At 38.7% G+C, this 25,002-nt stretch overlaps 1 protein-coding gene across 13 annotated transcripts in view; it reads left to right on the forward strand.

Moving 5' to 3' along the window:
- The window catches only part of ZP4 (zona pellucida glycoprotein 4), a 702,723-nt gene that overhangs the window by 598,964 nt on the left and 78,757 nt on the right, over positions 1–25,002 (forward strand). For all 13 annotated transcript variants that reach the window (XM_079900738.1, XM_079900744.1, XM_079900732.1 and 10 more), the window contains one exon: positions 8,456–8,597. In XM_079900738.1, coding sequence (XP_079756864.1) covers positions 8,456–8,597 — 142 coding nt within the window. The remainder of the gene's footprint in view (positions 1–8,455; positions 8,598–25,002) is intronic.

The following is a 25,002-nucleotide window of genomic DNA, read 5'->3' on the forward strand; positions in this document are numbered from 1 at the left end:
ATTCCGATGACTTACATAAATATTTCTACAGCCTACACCTCTCTCATAAGCACCAGACAGTATATCCAACTGATCAGTGCTTATATGTGTAGGGGAGGAAATAGCTTTCTCTCCACCCTTCTGAGTTCTTGCTGAAACCCTTTTGATAAAAGACAGATTAACAAGAGAAAAACAAACTGTATACTTCATGTAAACATGGGAGATGTGGCGGGGCGGGGGGCGGGGGGGGGGGGGGAAGACGAGTAACTCCCCTGGGGGCTTAGAATTCCAGTTTATATAGCATCTTCAACAAAGGGCAGTAAGTTTGTAGAGAAAGGACAGGACTAAGGAAAGCAGGTCTAGGCTTCCAAGGGAGGAGACGAAGCCTAGTTAGTAAAGTTCTTTTATACAGATTGCTCAGGTGACTTCTCCAGGTTAAGGGTCTGGCACTGTATCCAGTGACTAACTTCTGTCCTTCTTGTTAGGGAGGGGAGGAGGAACACCTTTATAAAAGTATGTCCCGTTTTTAGGCAAATAGGGGAAGGCAGAGAGCTTTTCTTGTAACTGCTTCTTTTCAGTTACCTTCAGCTCAAAGTAATTCTTATGCCAACATGGTATATTTTGGGGTGGTGTAATCTGCTGCCCTTCAGATGTCTAACAGGCAAAAGAGAATTCTTGATTTTCTCCCCCCAAACTATTTTCTTGACTCAGTGAATGGCACTACCATTCACACAGTTGCTTGGGTCAAAAATCTAAGAGCCAAACCTTGATTTCGCTCAGCTCCTTTCCTCTTGCTGCTCCCATCTCCCCAATGTCCAATTCACCAAGCAGTTCTGTCAGCTCCCTTTTCAAAATATATTCTAAATGTTACATTTCCCAGCGCCTGGCCCAAACCACACTCATCTCTACAATAACCCCTTAAACAGCCTCCCTGCTCCCCCTCTGATCTTCCTGCAGTCGGCGCCTCACCAAAGCAACCAAAGGAATTTTTGCACAACATAAGTCAAATCATTTTGCTCTCCTGCTTAAAGTCCTCTACTGTATTTCCATTAAACTCCTACTGAAGCTTATAAGCCCTGTATTACCTGGCTCCCTATCTGGCATTATTTCTTGCCAGTTCTCCTTCATTCATTATATTCCAGCCACATTGACCTTGGGAATCCTCTCTGGACAGCACCTCTGCACTTGGTAATGCCGCCTGAAAGTATTTCCTCAGAACTTCATGTAGTCACTCCTTCCCTTCCTTCTGGGCTCGTCCCAAATGCTGCCTTCTTCGATAGGCCTTCCCTGACCATCTTACCTAAAGCGGTCCCCATACCCTCCATATTGTGACTCTGTTGGAACCCACTGAACCAAGCTTAGCCACTGGGGGCAGACACCAAAAACAACGGGAACTACGGACCTGCAGCCTGCGAAAAGGAGATCCCAAACACAGTAAGTTAAGCAAAATGAGAAGACAGAGAAATACACAGCAGATGAAGGAAGAAAGTAAAAACCCACCATACCAAGCAAATGAAGAGGAAATAGGCAATCTGCCTGAAAAAGAATTCAGAGTAATGATAGTAAAGATGATCCAACATCTTAGAAATAGAATGGAGAAAATACAAGAAAAGTTTAACAAGGACCTAAAGAGCTAAAGAGCAAAAAAACAATGATGAACAACACAATAAATGAAACTAAAAATTCTCTAGAAGGAATCAATTGCAGAATAACTGAGGCAGAAGAATGGATAAGTGACCTGGAAGATAAAATAGTGGAAATAACTACCACAGAGCAGAATAAAGAAAAAAGAATGAAAAGAATTGAGAACAGTCTCAGAGACATCTGGGACAACATTAAACACACCAAAATTCGAATTATAGGGGTCCCAGAAAAGAAGAGAAAACAAAAGGGACTGAGAAAATATTCGAGGAGATTATAGTTGAAAACTTCCCTAATATGGGAAAGGAAATAGTCAAGTCCAGGAAGCGCAGAGAGTCCCATACAGGATAAAGCCAAGGAGAAACATGCCAAGACACAAATTAATCAAACTATCAAAAATTAAATACAAAGAAAAAATATTAAAAGCAGCAAGGGAAAAGCAACAAATATCATACAAGGGAATCCCCATAAGGTTAACAGCTGATCTTTCAGCAGAAACTCTGCAAGCCAGAAGGGAGTGGCAGGACATATTTAAACTGATGAAAGGGAAGAACCTACAACCAAGATTACTCTACCCAGCAAGGATCTCATTCAGATTTCATGGAGAAATTAAAAACTTTACAGACAAGCAAAAGTTAAGAGAATTCACCACCACCAAACCAGCTTTACAACAAATGCTAAAGGAACTTCTCTAGGCAGGAAACACAAGAGAAAGAAAAGACCTACAATAACAAACCAAAAACAATTAAGAAAATGGTAATAGGAACATATGTGTCAATAACAAAGTTAAATGTAAATGGATTAAATGCTCCAACCAAAACACACAGACTGGCTGAGTGGATATAAAACATGAACTGTATATATACTGTCTACAAGAGACCCACTTCAGACCTAGGGACACATTCAGAGTGAAAGTGAGGGGATGGAAAAAGATATTCCATGCAAATGGAAATCAAAAGAAAGCTGGAGTAGCAATTCTCATATCAGACAAAATAGACTTTAAAATAAAGACTATTACAAGAGACAAAGAAGGACACTACATAACGATCAAGGGATCAATCCAAGAAGAAGAGATAACAATTGTGGATATTTATGCACCCAACATAGGAGCACCTCAATACATAAGGCAAATGCTGACAGCCATAAAAGGGGAGATCAGTTATAGTAGGGGATTTTAACACCCCACTTTCACCAATGGACAGATCATCCAAAATGAAAATAAATAAGGAAACACAAGCTTTAAATGATACATTAAACAAAATGGACTTAATTGATATTTATAGGACATTCCATCCAACAACAACAGAATAAACTTTCTTCTCAAGTGCTCATGGAACATTCTCCAGGATAGATTATATCTTGGGTCACAAATGAAGCCCAGGTAAATTTAAGAAAATTTAAATCATATCAGGTATCTTTTCTGACCACAATGCTATGAGACGCTATCAATTACAGGAAAAAAATCTGTAAAAAATACAAACACGTGGAGGCTAAACAATACACTAATAAGTAACCAAGAGATCACTGAAGAAATCAAAGAGGAAATTTAAAAAATACCTAGAAACAAATGACAATGAAAAGAGGATGATGCAAAACCTATGAGATACAGCAAAAGCAGTTCTAATAGTGATGTTTACAGCAATACAGTCCTACCTCAAGAAACAGACATCTCAAATAAACAACCTAACCTTACACATAAAGCAACTAGAGAAAGAAGAACAAAAAAACCCCAAAGTTAGCAGAAGGAAAGAAATCATAAAGATCAGATCAGAAATAAAAAGAAATGAAGGAAATGATAGCAAAGATCAGTAAAACTAAAAGCTGGTTCTTGGAGAAAATAAACAATTGATAAGCCATTAGCCAGACTCATCAAGGAAAAAAAGGGAGAAGACTCAAATCAATAGAATTAGATGAAAAAGGAGAAGTAACAGATGACACTGCAGAAATACAAAGCATCATGAGAGATTGCTGCAAGCAAATTTATGCCAATAAAATGAACAACCTAGAAGAAATGGACAAATTCTTAGAAAAGCACAACCTTTCGAGACTGAACCAGGAAAAACTGGAAAATATAAACAGACCAATCACAAGCACTGAAATTGAAACTATGATTAAAAATCTTCCAACAAACAAAGGCCCAGGACCAGATGGCTTCACAGGCGAATTCTATTAAACATTTAGAGAAGATCTAACACATATCCTTCTCAAACTCTTCCAAAATGTAACAGAGGGAGGAACACTCCCAAATTCATTCTACGAGGCCACCATTACCCTGATACCAAAACCAGACAAAGATGTCAAAAAAAAGAAAACTACAGGCCAATATCACTGATGAACATAGATGCAAAAATCCTCAACAAAATACTAGCAAACAGAATCCAACAGCACCTTGAAAGGATCATACACCATGATCAAGTGGGGTTTATTCCAGGAATGCAAGGATTCTTCAGTATAGTCAAATCAATCAAAATGATACACCGTGTTAACAAATGGAAGGAGAAAATAGATGCAATAGATGCAAAAAAAGCTTTCAACAAAATTCAACACCCATTTATGATAAAAACCCTTCAGAAAGTAGGCATAGAGGGAACTTTCCTCAACATAATAAAGGCCATATACAGCAAACCCACAGCCAGCACTGTTCTCAATGGTGAAAAACTGAAACCATTACCTCTAAGATCAGGAGCAAGACAAGGTTGCCCACACTCACCAATATTATTCAACATAGTTTTGGAAGTTTTAGCTACAGGTATCAGAGAAGAAAAAGAAATAAAAGGAATCCGAATTGAAAAAGAAGAAGTAAAGCTGTCACTGTTTGCAGATGACATGATACTATAAACAGAATCCTAAAGATTCTACCAGAAAACTACTAGAGCTAATCAATGAATCTGATAAAGTTGCAGGATACAAAATTAATGCATAGAAATCTCTTGCATTCCTATACACCAATGATAAAAAATCTGAAAGAGAAATTAAGGAAACACTCCCATTTACCACTGCAACAAAAAGAACAAAATACCTAGGAATAAACCTACCTAAGGAGACAAAAGACTTGTATGCAGAAAACTATAACACAGTGATGAAGGAAATTAAAGATGATACAAACAGATGCAGAGATATACCATGTTCTTGGATTGGAAAAATCAACATTGTGAAGATGACTGTACTACCCAAAGCAATCTACGGATTCAATGTAATCTCTATCAGACTACCAATGGAATTTTTCACAGAACTAGAACAAAAAGTTATACACTTTGTATGGAAACACAAAACACCCTGAATAGCAAAAGCAATCTTGAGACAGAAAAACGAAGCTGCAGGAATCAGACTCCCGGACATCAGGCTATACTACAAAGCTACAGTAATCAAGACAGTATGGTACTGGCACAAAAACAGAAATATAGATCAAAAGAACAGGATGGAAAGCCCAGAGATTAACCCACTCTCATATGGTCACCTTATTTTTGATAAGAGGAGGCAAGAATATTTAATGGAGAAAAGACAGCCACTTCAGTAAGTGGTGCTGGGAAAACTGGACAGCTCATGTAAAAGAATGAAATTAGAACACTCCCTAACACCATACCCAAAATTAAACTCAAAATGGATTAAAGACATAAGTATAAGGCCAGACACTATAAGACTCTTAGAGGAAAACATAGGTAGAACACTGTTTGACATAAATCACAGCAATATCCTTTTTGACCCACCTTGTAGAGAAATGGAAATAAAAACAAAAATAAACAAATGGGACCTAATGAAACTTCAAAGCTTTTGTACAGCAAAGGAAACCATAAACAAGACGGAATGACAACCCTCAGAATGGGAGAAAATACTTGCAAACGAAACAACCAACAAAGGATTAATCTCCAAAATTTACAAGTAGCTCATTATCAAAGAAAACAAACAACCCAATCCAAAAATGAGCAGAAGACCTGAATACATATTTCTCCAAAGAAGATATACAGATTGCCAACAAATACATGAAAGGATGCTCAACATCACTAATCATTAGAGAAATGCGAATCAAAACTACAGTGAGGTATCACCTCACAACAGTCAGAATGGCCATCATCAAAAAATCTACAAACAATAAATGCTGGAGAGGCTGTGGGTAAAAGGGAACCCTCTTGCACTGTTGGTGGGAATGTAAATTGATACAGCCACTATGGAGAACAGTATGGAGGTTCCTTAAAAAACTAAAAATAGAATTACCATACGACCCAGCAATCCCACTACTGGGCATATACCCTGAGAAAACCATAATTCAAAAATAGTCATGTACCACAGTGTTCATTGCAGCTCTATTTACAATAGCCAGGACATGGAAGCAACCTAAGTGTCCATTGAGAGATGGGTGGATAAAGAAGATGTGGCACATATATACAATGGAATATTACTCAGCCGTAAAAAGAAACAAAATTGAGTTATTTGTAGTGAGGTGGATGGACCTAGAGTCTGTCATACAGAGTGAAGTAAGTCAGAAAGAGAAAAACAAATATCGTATTCTAACACATAAATATGGAATCTAAAAAAAAAATGTGTTTCTGAAGAACTTAGAGGCAGGAGAGGAATAGAGATGTAGACATAGAGAATGGACTTGAGGACATGGTGAGGGGGAAGGGTAAGCTGGGAAGAAGTGAGAGAGTGGCATGGACACATATACGCTACCAAGTGTAAAATAAATAGCTAGTTGGAAGCAGCCACATCGCACAGGGAGATCAGCTTGGTGCTTTGTGACCACCTAGAGGAGTGGGATAGGGAGGGTTGGAGGGAGGCGCAAGAGGGAAGAGATTTGGGGATGTATGTGTATGTATAGCTGATTCACTTTGTTATAAAGCAGAAAGTAACACTCCATTGTAAAGCAGTTATACTCCAATAAAGATGTTAAAAAGTAAATAATTTAATAAATAAAAAATTTTTAAAATAAAATGAACAAAGAAAGATCCTTTGTCCTCCTTCAATATCAATGTTTTTTTTTTTTTAAAGCAACCCTAGGGGTTGAGCTATTCTTTTTTATTTTATTTATTTATTTATTTATTCATTGGCTGCATTGGGTCTTTTGTTGCTGCGCGCCAGCTTTCTCTAGTTGCAGCGAGTGGGGGCTACTCTTCGTTTTGGTGAGAGAGCTTGTCATTGCGGTGGCTTCTCTTGTTGTGGAGCACAGGCTCTAGGCACGCAGGCTTCAGTAGTTGTGGCACATGGGCTTCAGTAGTTGTGGCTCACGGGCTTAAGAACGCAGACTCAGTAGTTGTGGCATGCGGGTTTAGTTGCTCTGCGGCATGTGGGATCTTCCCGGACCAGGCCTCGAACCCATGTCCCCTGCATTGGCAGGCGGACTCTCAACCACTGCGCCACCAGGGAAGCCCCAGCATTGCTACTCTTGAGTAGATGATAATCTAGTTGGACAGATTAAACATTGTTCTTATACATGCAAAATAATTATTGGAAGTTCACCATATACTCACCAATGGGAGGCATAATGCCTAATATAGGGTTAATCAAGCAAGAATTTTAGAGCAAATGATGAGCATGGGCTCGTGAAAAAAAATTGAAGTCAATTGTATGGTTCAGGTATTAAATGCTATAGGATTTTTGAGTTGCGGAGGTAATGGCATTACTGTAGAGCCAGGATTTGAACTGAGTCTTGAAAGAAGAAAGAGATTTGGATAAATGCACAGGAGATTGAAAGGCATTCCAGAAAAAGGGAAAAAACTGAAGCCATGGGGGCAGGAAAAGTGTAACATGGCTGGGATAGCAAAGGAGAGAAAGGATAAAAAAGACTGGTTCCAGAAGGTAAGACATATAGTTGTCAAAGTGATTCAATTTATCAAGTTTTTTCACAGTTGATCAGTTAGTAGCTAACTCTGCAAAGCAGAAATATGTAGGCATTAGTATTCCCATTCAAAACAATGAACTGAAGAGTTTAAATAACATGTACACAGGTATGTGTTAAATTAGTGTTGTGCTACCAGTAAAAATAGAGTATTTTAGCCTCTTTTATTTTCATTACATTATGTATTCCCTGCAGTACAAAGGATAAGGAAGAACCTTCAAAGTCAGGAAGATGATTAAATAAGCATCACAGAGTCAAATGTAATAATAATAAATCAAATAGAATAGCATCTAATATACTCAGGATGTTACTATAGGGTTCTCTCTTACAGGGTATCTATCTATCTATCTATGTATCTCCATTTATAAAGTTTCTATCCTAAGAATCACATCTAAGTGTTCTTGAGTTTATTTCTTTCATCTAAAAAGTAAGCATTGTTCAAAAAAACATTCAAACAAAGAGCAGAATAAATGTTACTTAAAATCAGCACGGTCCATTTTCCATGTCTTTCCGTCCCCTTTCTTAAAATTTTAACTCAAGCTATATGCTAGCCTAGAATCTTTGAAGATTTATTTTTTTGAAAATATTCTTCATAAACTGATTGAGGTGACAGACTTTTGAAAACATTCATCTCCCACTCATATAAACCCACACAATAGAAGAAAATGAAATTTTATAACTTCCATGGAAAGATTCTGACATAAGGTGGAAAGTTTACACACTTTTTTTTAAACCTTCCTCAGTGTTAGGGTCCAAATGACTTGTACATTTTATGCTGAAAATTGAAATTCAGCTTAACAGTCACCATTTCCTGAAAAGGGTCATGTGCAAGTCGGGTCTTTATTGTGTGTTTGTAATGGATTGGGGTGGTTGATACTGGGAAATTGCTGCTTATAAAAAAAAGTTGGGTAAAGCCAGAGTTCTGTAATATAATATTAATGGTGACAGCAGTTACTGTTTGTTGATGACTTATACCTTATATACATAATTTTATCTTCACAGGATCCCTGTCTGGTAGAATTTTTTTCTGCGTCCTTCCAGAGTCCTGGAAAAAGAACCTAAAAGAGAGCCCGAAGCCTGCATGGGGAAGAGAGCACTGCCAGAATTTATACACTGAAGGTGCGAGAAATGGAACAGCAGACAGGTGAGAGGCAAGGATGCGTGATGCATTCAGGGAGTGAGATTAAAAGTGATGGGGGGGGATAAAGACGCAGACCTACTAGAGAATGGACTTGAGGGCACGGGGAGGGGGAAAGGTAAGCTGGGACAAAGTGAGAGAGTGGCATGGACATATATACACTACCAAACGTAAGGTAGATAGCTAGTGGGAAGCAGCCGCATAGCACAGGGAGATCAGTTCGGTGCTTTGTGACCACCTAGAGGGGTGGGATAGGGAGAGTGGGAGGGAGGGAGATGCAAGAGGGAAGAGATGTGGGGATATATGTATATGCATAGCTGATTCACTTTTTTATAAAGCAGAAACTAACACACCATTGTAAAGCAATTATACTCCAATAAAGATGTTTAAAAAAAAAAAAAAGTGATGGGGAAGCAAGGTGGTTCCTGAAATCTGCTACCTGCTACTAGCCTGGGCCTTAGCTAATTAGCTTGAAAATGGTTTTGCTTGATTTGGTTTGCTGATGTGGGAAACCATAGGAAGCCACTGGATGCAATGTAATAGGTTGAATGTGGAGCTGTACAGGCAGCCTGAGTTTCACATCCCAGCTCTGTTTCTCATGGACTGTGTCACACTTAATCCATCATTTTCCTCATTTATAGACATCTCCAGGATAATAGCGTATTAACAGTAGGGTTCTGCATGCAGTAAATGACATACTTAATGTAAATAATGGACTTACTGTAGCGCCTGATATTGGGTAAGTGCTCAAGAAAAACTCTTAAAAGATACAAACATATTTAGAGTGTCTTTTTAATGAGTAGGCCATTGATAGGGGTTATGGTTTTACCTGGTAATAGTTTATCTAAAAATATGAATTTTTAAGAGCAAGAAGAAAAGGGGATAGAAAGTAAAGCAGAAAAGCAAAAAGGCTGTGATTAATACGACAGTATCTGTTCCTCCCAACATCACTAAAATCTCTCTAACCCAGGCTTCCTTGCAGAAGCAGCCAAGCACCTACCAAGCAGTAGGTCATCGTGTCCTCCCAGAGTAAACTAGTGCAGTAATACAGTGGTGCGGTGATACAGTGTAGTAGGGATACTAAGGCTCTCCAGCCACACCTGTCTTCTTCCACTGCAGCCTGAAGAAGCAAACATGTTCACTTTCATTAAAAAGAATCACAAATGTCACTCCAGACTTGCAAAACTTCTAGCGTCACTGCAGGAGAATCTTACCCAGAGTCCCACCCCAGCCACTTAGGTCTCAAATCAGTTGTCCATTTGAGACAGGAACTCAAAGAATAGGCTACTTGGCTTCTGCCTTCTGTCTCATTTCACTCTTCTTAAACCCTCTCCTTATTCCTGCCTGAGCCCCAGCCTGTCCCCTTCGTCTCTTTCCTAGGCAGACCCTCAACATCAGCCCCCATGCAGCTCTGCCATGGAACCCTAGCACTTCCAGCCTGAGTGTCACCGTGGCTTGTTTCTGAGCTGCCGATGGGTGCTGCTACCCTGGCAAACGCAACCCCTCTGGGAGGAAAAGCACAGGGCTGGGAAGTAAAGAGCCTGGAAAAACCCTCAGTGGTTTGCCTCCACCATATCATTCCCAGGCTCTAAACAACTATGGTCCTATTGCACTGTCTTTTATTTCTATATTGAGACTTTTCTATTCTCATCATTCAATAGAATAAAAAAGAGGAATTCCCGGAAACATCCTAATTCAGCTAATATTAACTTTGAGTTAGTCAGTTTTCAAACCTCCTTTATGTCCATTTGCCCATTCACCTTCACACTAAACCTGGGCATTCAAGAATGAAAGACTGGTCCACAGCCTCATAGCCAGTCACTGGTGGAGTTGGATTCAATTCTGTCTATTTGTTCTGGCTGGTTCCTCATGTTACCAAACAACACCTTCTCTTCACAAAGAGTTTTTTGGAATATGTACCCTGATAAAAGGCGTGTGTGTTCCAGGTCCCAACTGGGACGTGGCCATTGTTAGAAAACACAAAGCCAGGTTACTCAGCTGGCGGTTTGGGTTGTCTGAGATTCTAGTTTGTAACTCTGTGTCAGGGTCCCAAATATTATACAAATCCTGTTTTTATTTTTGTTTAAAGCTCCAGCAGGAAATAGAAAATGCTTTCACTCTGTATGTACTCAGCAAGAACGAACCAGGAGACCACCTCTCTGGGATCCATAGCTGTCAGAAAACTAACCAAAATGCCTTTCTATGCAGCACAAGTACTTACTTTAGATGTTCTGAGGAGTAGATGCTATAGTCAGCAGTGATATTGTTTCACAGGGTTCAGCCAAAGTCAGTAGGCTTTTTATTCCCAGAATATCTTAGCCCAGAGACATAGCATCCTTTCTGAGACAGGCTCAGAAACTTGTCTGCTTGACTGCTTGCCAGCAGCTGCTCCTTCCTGACTATAAAGCAACTTTTCTGCAAAAGCAAGAAGGAACTAGGCCAGTAAGCTTAAACGATGGTTCCTTTAGCAAAATGTCATAGTGAATTTCTGATCCCTGATCATGAATTTATTTATGGAAAATCAGAAGTAAGATCATGTAAGTCCTGTCAATATATTCTGTGTAATATATATTTCCTTAGTATTTATAAATGATTTTGCAATCTGGTCTGTGTTTGGTAAATCTACATTATAGGACTTCACATCTGAGTATGTAATCATATTCTCTGTTTCCTTTCTTGAGCATAAGAGAGTATTTATGACTCTTCTTTTACAGCCTTCTCATAGCGTTGGGCACTAGAGACTCTAAATAAGTAAAAATGACTCAGCGCCTGAAGATTCTGATCTTTAGTTCCTTAAAGCCACAAATAAAGATGGTCGTTTCTTTCTGACCATAGAAATGTGTTGCCTCTGTTTCTAACTCTTATCCCAGTAGGCTACAAAGTGACTACATTTTCCTCTAGATAAGAATGACCTGTTGGATCAGCTCCCTGCCAACTCCCATTATGAGGTTTGTGAACACTTAGTCTTTAATGAGCCCTGAAATTGCAAGCAGATACTATGTGTATTTGCTTATGTGCAGGTTTTTCAAGGTCCTTAGCTTTTTTCAATTCTCAAAAGATTTTGGATAGAGAATTAAGAATACTCTGCCAGGCTTAGAACATCTTTTAGAGATTTTTATCAACAAGTCTTTACAGTGTTTCTTCTCCCCTCTGATTTGTGATATACTGTACTGCAGCAGTTTTATAACCCACGGTCCATTTTCCAAATGTGTCTTGGATGATAGAGTGGTCATACAGTAGATGTTACTCAGTGCCAGCAAAGTAAACTGCATTCTAGTACCTTGTTATTTCATTTAAGAATGACTGGTCACCATTTTTGAAGAAATAGATGATACAATATTGACCCATGTGGAAAATGGTACCCAGTCATCTCTCTAAAATCTTAGGGATTGCTTTAAACTTAACTCCACCCTTCCCCAACATTAGGATGCCTCTCTAGTGGCCATGACCTCCCTGAAGTCATCAGGGTAACAAAAACCAATCAGGTTTGTGGAATGTTGATACTTCACTAATGAAGGTGCCAGCAGGTCAAGACAAAAAAAGAAAGCTTTCCACCATCATGCTTGTAATGCAACCTCTGCTCACATGCAAACAGCCATCACAATTGTCTTGTTGTGCGTGCTGCCCACAGCATGGTCAGACTCTTAAGAACACATAAGAAAGACAGAAAAGGGAACCTACATATGATCCTTGCCTGTTTGGAGAATTGTACCCTCAGGGTTTTCATCCAGCATTTTCTAAAAATTCACAGAACCATTTAAAATCTTCTTTCTGGATCAAGTCTCCCAAATTCTTGATGCTAGATATACTGTTCTGAGCCACAGTATTGTCCATGAGAATATGCAGAATTATCTAGATCTGTGCCTTGCAGTATGGTAGCAATTGGCTACATGTGGCTTTTGGGCACTTGAATGTGGCGAGTTCAAATTGAGGTTGTTAAGTATAAAATACACAACAGATTTTGAAGATTTAATAAGGAAAAAAAAATTCATAAAATATTTTACGCTAATTACATGTTGAAATGGTTATCTTTGGATGTGTGGATTAAATTAAAAATATTATTAAAATTAATTTCTCCTGTTTATTTTGACTTTTTTAATGTGACTAGTAAAAAAATTTAAAAATACATACATGACTCACATATATTTCTGTTGGTTTCTGCCAACCACAGTGCTCTAGATCCTAAACAGCAAAATGGTAAGGTGAACACTTGAAGCTCTTTCTATAAACCAGGCCCCATCCTCAGCACAAAATGGAAACTAAAAGCATGCTAGGGTAAAAGGGAAATGAAGAATGTTACCAAGAATGCACGATGTTAGAAAGCAAAATGGGAGAGGAATGTTAGACCAAAACAGTGAAATGCAATAGAGAAAAAAGAAATCTCATTCTAAGTCCCCAGTGACTCAGCAATCTAAATGTAATAAATGCAATTACTTAAGTGTTAGAAGAAAACATGGGTGAATTTCTCTGTAACCTGAGAGTAAGGGAAGGTTTTCTAATTATAACAGAAAATTCAGACACACACACACACACACACAGGTTGAGAAATTGACTATATAAAAAGTTTTTAAGTACTTTATTCTGAATTGAAAAAAAAATAAGCAAAGACAAATGACAAATCAGAAGCAAATATTTGCAACATATATGACAGACTAATATCCCTACTGTACAGATAAGGACATTTAAAAATTAAGAAAACAAAGACCAGAAATTCTAGAGAAAACTGGGAAACAGACTGGAACTGAGAATTAACAAAAACTATGCAAAAATGATACTTGAACATATGAAAAGGTGTTCCAACTCATTCATAGTTAGAGAAATGCAAATTAAAACCATACTGATATATCGTTTCTCATCAGCAGATTGGCAAGAATTCACAGTCTTGAATTCTATTGTCAGAGTGGAGAACAAGGCACTCCATGAACTGCTGAAGGGGACTACCAAAAAACACGACTTCTGTGGAGGGGAATTTGTCAACAGATTTGTCCAAAAACCTACATTCACATTCACCATAGGACCCTCATTTATCTTGATGCTCAAATTGTTCCAGATTTGACCTGTGAGAACACATTCAAGCTTGCCCCTGGGTCTTTTTGACATGCCTCTGTCACTTTCAGAGCACTGTCTTACTTTCTGTCACAAGATATTCAAATTATTTTAGACCGGCCCTGCTCCAAGCCCAGAGTCAGGCATTTCCCCAAGGAGACCTGGTTCTTCCTCTAAGAATTTGCACTGAGATTATACCTCCAACAATACAAAAATACCTCTGCAGAAGGTCATTTTGTTGCAGCATGATTTGTAATTATAAAATACTGGAAACTATCTAAATGGGCAAACATAAGAGAAGTGTTAGAAAACTGCATCTGTAAAAAAGAATAAAAAATATCTCTATGAAATGATGAGTGATTTCCAGGATAAACAGGATATAACTGAAGTGACAAGAGCAAAGTGCTCTTTGCTGGGGGCTCTTACTAAGTATGATTCACAGCCTGAAGATTTTAATATATATATTAAAATCAAAGGGGAACCAAGAAAGCATACATGGTCTTTTTAATTTTTCAAAAATAAATACAGGTAGAATAAACCAGAAAGTAAGTAAACTGGTTAATTCTAAGGGATTGAGAATATAGTGAAAGAATTATGAAGTATGGAAAAGGGAGGGACCCTTGTCTGAGTATATTTTTTGTATAGTTTTGCTTTTTTGATTCATATTAATGTTCAGTGTATTAAAAAAATAACATTGAATCAACAAGAATGGATGGAACCCTAGAACTGATGCATTATTTCAAGTGAATAAGTAAGTACACTGAGGGAAAAACAATAAATCTAATCCAAGTAAAATTGCATATTGTAGTTTGGCTGTATCTGCCCTCATCTGAAGAGGGATAAAGAGCTGCAAATCAATCTTGATCTGTTTGTTTATATTGTGGAGTAATACAGGAATGACAAATTCTGAAACTATTTTGTGTGTATTGTAGGATTGAGTAAATAGATACATGGATGTTGTTGGCAGTCAAGGTCTCACTGTGGAAGAAAAGCAGCTACAGTTATGCAGTGAGTTAGACAAGCAAGAACACTATGGGATTCACAATTTCGTGTGTGTTTCTAACTCACACGAAAGAGCCTAGAAGCAAAGAGTACACCTAGGGCCCAGAAATTGGTTTCTAAATATCATTCCTAATGAAAAAGAGTAAGTATCCTTGGAAAGATGACTGATTGTGGGGCTGGTGCAAGAAGAGGATAAGATAAGAATAGAACATCTTGTGCCACAACTTAAGAAGGTGCTTCCCAATGGAAAGGAGCATGTCAGAGAGACACAGGAGTAAGACTGGGGCTCTCACTGGCCAAACGCAGGGCAATTTGATCATCAGAATAAGTGAGGACACTAAGAGCTTATAAGTCATTGTATAGGATCATGGTAAGGACCCATGAGTCTATACTGATGATAGAACTGATAGAACAGATATATAGATAGACAATACATAAAGAGATGATTAGATAGATATGAAGATAATGGATAGATGAAAAAGAAAGCTCTTTTTTACTCAACTTATAAAAGAATGATGGATCAGAAAATCACCATTCTGTCATGGTAAAAACTGATTTAAGCAAGCATCATCATTAGTTGGGGGGGCAATTTTGATAAGAAACAGAATATTATATAATCGCAAAATATTTCCTTCCAATATACTTATTACTGACAGGAAAAAAAAATTATGTAGTAGAGAAATGGGACAAAATCTTAACCGAATGCTCAAAGGTACCATCTCCAATACGGGCCACACAGAAACCATGAACCTCTAGATGGGACACTTGAGGAGGGCATAATGTCACTCACGCAGTGTTCTAATCAAACACAGATCTTGAGGAAACTTTGGAGAATCCGAAATGGAGATATGTTATTTTATGGAATTCTTCACAAATATCCATAACATGAGAGACAAAGAAAAACTGATGAATTGTTCTACATTAAATGGTGTTAAACAGAAATGACACCTAAATGCAACACTTGACTCTAGACTAGAAAAAGGTACAGAAACGACATAATTGGGACAACTGATGAAACTAAAACACTGACAAGTTGGAATACGAACTGTAGATGACATGAAAGTATTGTACCAGGGTTAAATGTCCTGAGTTTACTAACTGAACTCTGACTCTATGAGAACATTTTTTTTGTTATGAGGAAATACACACTGAAATATTATGGGGTAAAGTGGGATGGTTCATGCAACTTACCTCAAATTGTTGAAAAAATTAAAATATGTATCTAGAGAGGGAGAATGATAAAGCAAGTGCAACGTATTAAAGCAAGCAACATATTAAAAATTAGTGAAATTGGATAAAGAATATACAGGATACTTTGTACCATTCTTGGTTCTTTTCTGGAAGTTTAAAATTATTTCCAGATAAAAAGTTTTAAAAAATATCTTTGAAATAGACTTGTCAGATCGAAGAACAGAAGCAAATTATGTCCATTTCCCTACTAGAACCCGGGATCAGGCACGGTTATAAAATTAAATGGCCGTACGGACTATCTAGGCAAGGATAGGTAGCTAATTTGGGAGATATCTGTGGTCTCTCTTGAAAACAGACTCAGCCCAGATTCTGAGTGCCCGGGAGTGGCTGAGAAGAGGAAGATGCTCAACTGAAAGGGACTTAGGTCTTAGACAAGAAGATGATCATCCCAGCTGATACCTAATTGGCCAGATGTATCAAGGACCAAATCCACCTCCTCCCCTCACCCCATCTCACCACCACCTCCAAAACCTAGCCCTTACCTGGCAAAACACAAGCCCCCTGAAACTTAAAACTCAACTTAGAACCCAAATCTACTGAGATTACAGTCAGCCATCTTGGCCAAATGGGGGCCTCAAAATAAAACCCAAGTTGAATGTTGAATGTGTCTAAAAGAATTCCTGCGTTTTTAGACTTAGTAGAATGTATTATTTGCACTTAACAAATAGCATCCACCTGTCAACTTGACTCTGCAAACATATATTTTAATAGCCTGAGTGTTTTTTTTGTTTTACCTAGATAAAAGGAGCCTTAACTTCTCCCTTCAAAGGGAGAATATGTCTGCTGAAATTAAGTCTGATTTCAGATCAGACCTAAAAAATATCAGTACCTATCAAAAAAATCCCTCCTGACAACAACCAAAAAGTGATTAAGTTCACATTTAACTTCAGCTTATTTGATGCATGCAAGAACTACAAGAAAAATTCCATGGCCAGCAAAGCACTATTGGCTGGACCTCTCATTTCCAAAACCTAATCGTTCCACATGCTGCCTCCTGTGAACCGAATTTCTATTTTCTCTGCCTCTTAAAATGATCTGGAAGCCAAGAAATTTCCTACAAGACAGCGTAAAACAAGCGCTCTGCCTGGATCTCGTGGTAATGATGCCTTCTTATTCCCAGCTTCGTTGCCTCCTCTGCTCATCAGTCAAGAAATGGAAGACTTGACAGATGCAAAGCAGTTATTTTTCTCTGCTATTCTCCCTTCAGTGATGTTCATAGGATGCCCTGAGGGGACACTCTGAAAGTGATTTAATGTTATCTGTGAGACAAGGGCTTCTTCAGCAGCCCCAATGAGGCTGCTATCACAACTAGGGTTACAAATTACTAATCATCCAATCTTAATAGAAGTTGGTGCTTCCAGACTATACTACCATCCTGATTATAATACCAGAATCTTTTTTTTTTTGGTTTAGTGTTTTATAGCTTAGTAAATCACTTCTATACATAGTCTCATTTTAAACTCATGCTTTAATGTCCTCATTAGAAAATAAATTGGCCAAAACCCATGGCTGTTAAACAGTGGAGATAAACTCAAAGCTTGACCTTCTTGTGCCCTGTCTAGTATTAATTCTCCTCAACCTAAATTTATATATATAATATATATATTCACAAATATATTTAAATTTTTATTGAAGTATAGTTGATTTACAATGTTGTGTTAGTTTCAGGTATACAGCAAAGTGAATCAGTTATACATGTACATAAATCCATTCTTTTTTAGATTCTTTCCCCATATAAGTCATTAGAGAGTATTGAATAGAGTTCCCTGTGCTCTACAGTAGGTCCTTGTTGATTATATGTTTTTTATATAGTAGTGTATATATGTAAATCACAATCTCCTAATTCATCCCTCCTCCCTCCCTTTCCCCCCGGTAACCATAAGTTTGCTTTCTTTTTTTTTTAAACATTTTCTTTATTAAAAATATTTATTTATTTATTTTACGTTTGGCTGCATTGGGTCTTCGTTACTGCACGGGGGCTTTCTCTAGTTGCGGCGAGCAGGGGCTACTCTTCGTTGAGGTGCACGGGCTTCTTATTGCAGTGGCCTCTCGTTGCAGAGCATGGGCTCTAGGTGCACGGGCTTCAGTAGTTGAGGCTCACGGGCTCTAGCACGCAGGCTCAATAGTTGTGGCGCACGGGCTTACTTGTTCCGCTGCATGTGGGATCTTCCCGGACCAGGCCTGGAACCCATGTCCTCTGCTTTGGCAGGTGGATTCCTAATCACTGCACCCCTAGGGAAGTTGCTTTACAATATTGTGTTAGTTTACACTGTACAGCAGTGAATCAGCTATACGTTCATATACATATATCCCCTCTTTTTTGGATTTCCTTCTCATTTAGGTCACCACAGAGTACTGAGTAGAGTTCCCTGTGCTATACAGTAGGTTCTTATTAGTTATCTATTTTATACATAGTATCAATAGTGTATATACGTCAATCCCAAACTCCCAAACTCATCCTACCCCCCCGCCTTGGTATCCATACATTTGTTCTCTATGTCTGTGTCTCTATTTCTGCTTTGTAAATAAGATCGTCTATACCAATTTTTTCAGATTCTATGTGTTAATATACGATACTCATTTTTCTCTTTCTGACTTACTTCACTCTGCATGACAGTCTCTATGTCCATCCATGTCTCTACAAATGACCCAATTTCATTCTTTTTTACGGCTGAGTAGTATTCCACTGTATTATTTACCACATCTTCTTTCTCTGTTGATGGACATTTAGGTTGCTTACATGTCCTGGCTATTGTAAATAGTGCCACAATGAACATTGGGGTGCATGTGTCTTTTCATATTATGGTTTTCTCTGGATATATGTCCAGGAGTGGGATTGCTGGATCATATGGTAGCTCTATTTTTAGTTTTTTAAGAAACCTCCATACTGTTCTCCAGCGTGGCTGAACCAGTTTACATTCCCACCAACAGTGTAGGAGGGTTCCCTTTTCTCCACACCCTCTCCAGCATTTACTGTTTGTAGATTTTTTGATGATAGCCATTCCGACTGGTGTGAAGTGATGCCTCATTGTAGTTTTGATTTACACTTCTCTAATAATTAGTGATGTTGATCATCTTTTCATGTGCTTTTTGGCCATCTGTATTTCTCTTTGGAAAAATGTCTATTTAGATCTTCCACTCTTTTTTTTTTTTTTTCCCGGTACGCGGGCCTCTCACTGTTGTGGCCTCTCCCATTGCAGAGCACAGGCTCCGGACGCACAGGCTCAGCGGCCATGGCTCACGGGCCTAGCCGCTTTGCGGCATGTGGTATCTTCCTGGACCAGGGCACGAACCCATGTCCCCTGCATCGGCAGGTGGACTCTCAACCGCTGCGCCACCAGGGAAGCCCCTCCACTCATTTTTTGATTGGGTTTTTTTTTTTTTAATTGAGCTGCAATAGCTGTTTGTATATTTTGGAGATCAATACCTTGTCAGTCGCTTCATTTGCAAATATTTTCTCCCATTCTGAGTGTTGTCTTTTCGTTTTGTTTATGGTTTCCTTTGCTGTGCAAAAGCTTTTGAGTTTAATTAGGTCCCATTTGTTTATTTTTGTTTTTATTTTCATTACTCCAGGAGGTGGATCCAAAAAGATATTGCTGCGATTTATGTCATAGAGTGTTCTGCCTATGTTTTCCTCTAAGAGTTTGATGGTGTCTGCCTTACATTTAGGTCTTTAATCCATTTTGAGTTTATTTTTGTGTATGGTGTTAGGGAGTGATCTAATCTCATACTTTTACATGTATCTGTCCAGTTTTCCCAGCACCACTTATTGAAAAGTCTGTCTTTATTCTGTATTCTTGCCTCCTTTGTCATAGATTAGGTGACCATAGGTACATGGGTGTATCTCTGAACTTTTCTATCCTGTTCCATTGATCTATATTTCTGTTTTCGTGCCAGTACCGTACTCTTTTGATTACTGTAGCTTTATAGTAGAATCTGAAGTCAGGGAGCCTGATTCCTCCAGCTCTGTTTTTCTTTCTCAAGATTGCTTTGGCTATTCTGGGTCTTTTATGTTTCCATACAAATTTTAAAATTTTTTGTTCTAATTCTATGAAAAGTGCCATTGGTAATTTGGTAGGGATTGCATTGAATCTGCAGATTGTTTTGGGTAGTACAGTCAATTTGGACAATATTGATTCTTCTGGTCAAACAACATGGTATATCTCTCCATCTGTTTGTGTCATATTCGGTTTCTTTCATCATTTTCTTATAGTTTTCTGAGTGCAGGTCTTTTGCCTCCTTAGGTAGGTTTATTCCTAGGTATTTTATTCTCTTTGATGTGATGGTAAATGGGATTGTTTCTTTAATTTCTCTTTCTGACCTTTTGTTGTTAGTATATAGGAATGCAAGAGATTTCTGTGTATTAATTTTGTATCCTGCAACTTTACAAACTTCATTGATGAGCTCTAGTAGGTTTCTGGTAGCATCTTTAGGATTTTCTATGTATAGTATATCTTCTGCAAACAGTGACAGTTTTACTTCTTTTCCAATTTGAATTCCTTTTATTTCTTTTTATTCTCTGATTGCTGTAGCTATGACTTCCAAAACTATGTTGAATAAAAGTGGTGAGAGTGGACATCCTTGTCTTATTCCCGATCTTAGAGGAAATGCTTTCAGTTTTTCCACCATTGAGAAAGATGTTTGCTATGGGTTTGATATATATGACTTTTATTATGTTGGTCAAACATTTTCCTGGGTGTGTCTGTGTGGGTGTTTTTGGATGAATTTAACATTTAAATGGACTAGAGTAAAGCAAATTGCTCACCCTAATGTGGGTGGACCCCATTCAGATAGGCGAAGACCTGAATAGACCATAAAGGCTGACTTTCCCCCAAATAAGGGGAAATTCCTCCTACCTGACTGTTTTTGAGCTGGGTCATTGGGTTTTTTCCTTTCTTTTAACTCAACTGAAACTTAACCTCTTCCTGTGTCTCTTTGCTGGCCTTTGGCCTTGAACTACACTATTGACTCCTAGTTCTCAAGCTTTTAGCCTTCGACTAGATCGTATACCGTTGGCTCTCCTGGGTCTCCAGCTTGCCATCTCACCCTGTAGCTCTTGGGACTTTTCAGCCTTCATAATCACATGAGCCAATTCCTTATGATAAATCATATACATATCCTATGGGTTCTTTTTTCCTGGAGAACCCTAATACAGATGGGAACTCAGTTTGGAAGTTTTCACCAGTTCGACAGATAGAGCTGCCTTTTTGGAGGTTGTAACCCATTGTCTGTGACCTTCCCTACTTGTGTAACTTGTGAGGAATTGCTAGCTTGCTGTCTCTAGCCAATGAGAGAGTGATCACTGTGCCTTATTCATGTTCTGGAATCTGGGACTGCACCTAGAATCAACTGCTTAATTACCTCAGGGAAGGAAAACCTCCAAAATGCTCTGGTTTGCCTCTGGTTTCTTGGATTATGCATTTGCATTAGCCTAACAGAATTCACGTCTATTGGAGGAGGTCCTTGAGAGGACGTCACTACCAGTTGACCCACAACCTGGACCCCAGCCACCAGAGGCTCCTCACCCCCTCCCCTGTGCTTGGAATGTACGTTCTACTGATAGGAGTATCAGTATGTTCTGATACTCCTAGCTGGAGCTGTTTCAAGGATATAGCCTTGATAGAGTAAGGTATGTTGACACCATCGGGACTGTGACTGAACCCAGTTAAGGCCACTGTAAACTTTTAAGATTCTGGCAGGCAAGTGCAGAGATCTCCTCATCTTGCGGCTGGCCAAGACAAGCATCATATGTGTAAGTTCCCTTGCTTATTACATCTGCCACCTACACCTGCCAATCTGGAGTGGTCTGCATCTCTCTTCCATCTCTCTTTGCCCTCTATGTACAGATGCCAGTTTGCAAACCAGCACGGTCACCTTGTAAATTTATTTGAATTACCCATTAATATTCCCTTCAGGATGGGAAACACCCAAACACCACACAGGGCTACAGAGCCTGAGAAACTGTAGTTCTAATACCAACCCCCTCTACTTATCATCTATGTGAAGTTGGTACATTTCTCTAACTGAGGTTTAGTTTCCTCATATGTGTGATAGTGATCAGAATGTCTCCTTCACAGAATTATTGCAAAAACTAAGTGGAACAGCTAAGGTTAAAAAGCCTGGCATACAAAAGAAACAAAATGAACATTAGTTTCTTTCCTTTCTCCTTAGTAGTTTTGGCCAAGTTTAAGGTAACTTCCTTGCCTTTAGACACATTTAATAGTTACAATTATTTATGAATTAAATTTAACAGCATCTTAAGTTTGAAAATTGAAAAAAAGGTTGGCTAATAGGTTATTTTTGCCAGCGTTACTGTTTCTTGTCACACTATTCTTCTGTATTCAGTGCAAATTAGAAAGAACAACTTACAGTTTTTTTTCTTACTCTGTACTGTCATTAAGAGATTTTATGTTTATTGTTCCAATGTGATGAAGATTTCAGTGGTGAACCAAGTTCAATGAGGATTGTTTTTTATTTTCTTAGTGTTTAAAACAGTGTGCTATCTTTGCATTGTTAATGTTGAAATTAATTACTTGTGTTTTCCTCCTCTTTTAACTCCTCTTAGAACTTGGCTGGAATCAGTGTAAAATTTCTTTATGAAGGGATTAATTTATGAAGATACAACTGCTTGGTTGTATTTTCCATGTAACTTAGGCATAGTAATATAAATAAGGAAATAGGGAAAAAAACTAACAATATTAACTCATGGTTCAAGGAAAAATCACAGTGAAAATTAGAAGATATTTTGAACTAAATGCTAACATAAATATGACACACGAAAACTGTGAGTTGCCCCTAAATCCATGCTTATGGAAAAGCTGTAACCTTACATAAATATATTAGCAAAAAAGAAAGACTGAAAAAAGCAATACATTAATAATCCAACTCAAAAAGCTACAAAATAACAAGTTAAAATCAAAGAATGTAGAATTTAGAAAACAAAAGGAAAATAAATAGAAATAGAAAAGAAACAGACAACAGAGTAAAATCTAAATGTAGTTTCCTTAAAACTAAAAGTAGTTTCTTAGAAAATATTTATAAAATTTATAAACCCAAACAGGACTAATTAAGAGCAAGAAAAAGCACAAATAACCAACACCTGGAATAAAAAGGGGGACATTACTAACACCCCAGAGACATTTTAAAAATAAGAAAAGGAGACAACTCTTCTTACAGAGGAATTCCATACGACATATGCAGATACTGACCCCAGTATCAGGAAAAAAAGACAGAGCTTAATTCCCATCCTCTTAAGTGTGAGCAGGACTTAGTGACTCAATTCCAAAGAACAGAGTATGGAAAGGGAAAAAGTAATTCTACCATGTAGTTTAGAAGCCTGGCAGCCAATAGGTAATTAGTCCAAAGTTACAAAAATAACTAACAGATTAACACAGATCTGATACTTAGCAAAGCAGAGATTCAAAAACTACACCTGTCTCTAAAGGAAACATTTTTTTTTCAGATTATTAATTTGCCTCCTACAAAACGAGTATTTTCTGTGCTTTAATGTCTCCATTTATTTGCTCTCCTTTTTCTTCTGCTCCCCAAAATGTGTAGAACTGAAACATAAACAGACTCCAGAACGTTATTATGCTCCACTGCAGAAGATGGCCCCATATGCTTCGCATTCCTGTATGCTCATTTCTTCGCAGTGTGGCTTTTGCAGTTTCCCCCATCAAGGGTTAGACCCCGTTCCTCTTTCCCTTGAGTCTAGACTTGGCCATTATCTGCCTTGGCCAATGGGACAGTAGCAAATGCAAGCAGAGCCTTGGAACTTTGAGGCTGCCATGTGAAAAGTCCCAACTAGCCCGCTGAGAGCTGAGACACAAGGCAGGGCAAAGACAAGCTGTTGCAGCTGAGACTCCCCTCTCCCAGATGAACCAGTCTGCCACACACCACACATGTGGGTGAGGCCATTGTGGACCGTCCAGCCTCAGCTGCAGCAGCCTAGAGTAGGCAAATCCACAGATCATGGGAAATGATAAATGTTCTTTTAAGCCACTCAGTTTTGGGATGGGTTGTAATGCAACGAAAGTTAACTGATACAAACATCTTTTCTGCTTTTTATCCCCTCTGATATAGTCACTCAAAAAAAATCAGTATAATGAATCATGAGATTCCCACTGTTTTACTCCCACTCTTCAAACTCCATATTAAGAGTTTCTTCCCCACACATTTGTTAAGTAGAGCCTACCCAAGACTCTAGGCCCCATTCTGACCCTAAAGGATAGCATGAGCCCTAGAACAATTATACACATGGCCAGCATTGAGTCAGACTTAACACTGGTCTTCCCTCATTCAGGGCCTCTGCTTCTTCAAGCTCCTGGTTTGTGCCCTGGAATTGCTCCACAATTGAATCTATTTAATTTAATTTCCTAAATACCTACCTGTGCCAAGAGCTGTGCCCAAGGGATGGAGACACAGAGGGGATTAGGACATAGCCTTGCTCTTGAGAAGGTACAGTGTGCAGTGGAGACAAGTAAACCGAGAAAGTATCGCCTAGTAGAAGGCAGTATTTAATTGGAACCTCAGTTCTTCACTAACACGCGTTTGCCTGGTTGCCTGAGACTGCCGGCATCTCAGCAAACCAGGCTATACTTTTGGTGGGACTGCAGTTTGACTTATTCAAGCTGCTGATCCGCCTGCTTGAACCTCCACCAGCTGCTCACTCTTTGAATCTTTAGAGTCACAAACCTCCCCTTTGTCCCTGCTTATATAGAGGCCTGAGGTCTGAGTTTGTTGTAGTCCTTTGGCTAAGGTAATTAGCACATCCACTCCCCTCCTCAAGGTGTATCTGTTTATCTCAGACCTACCTCTGGATTCACATCCCCATCAACCACCCCCTGATCCCATCCCTGCCCCTGCTCTGTGGTATGACCCCAGTCCCATATGTCTATCTGGGTATCTGATGACATTGTTCACTGGTAACTCGGTCCTGTTCCACCAGATCTCCTCTTAGTGCTACGTGTCAACATGGGTTTTGGACTTTCCATCACCAACCTATTCAGTGCTCTCAACAGTTTATCCTCTTCTTACTATGTTCTCCACTCCATTCCACTGCTTTCCCCTGCTTTAAACACCCCTACCTATCTCATAACTAATTTGATTGTTG

This window comes from Stenella coeruleoalba, assembly GCF_951394435.1.
Source record: "Stenella coeruleoalba genome assembly, chromosome: 16".
Classification (NCBI taxonomy): Eukaryota; Metazoa; Chordata; class Mammalia; order Artiodactyla; family Delphinidae; genus Stenella; species Stenella coeruleoalba.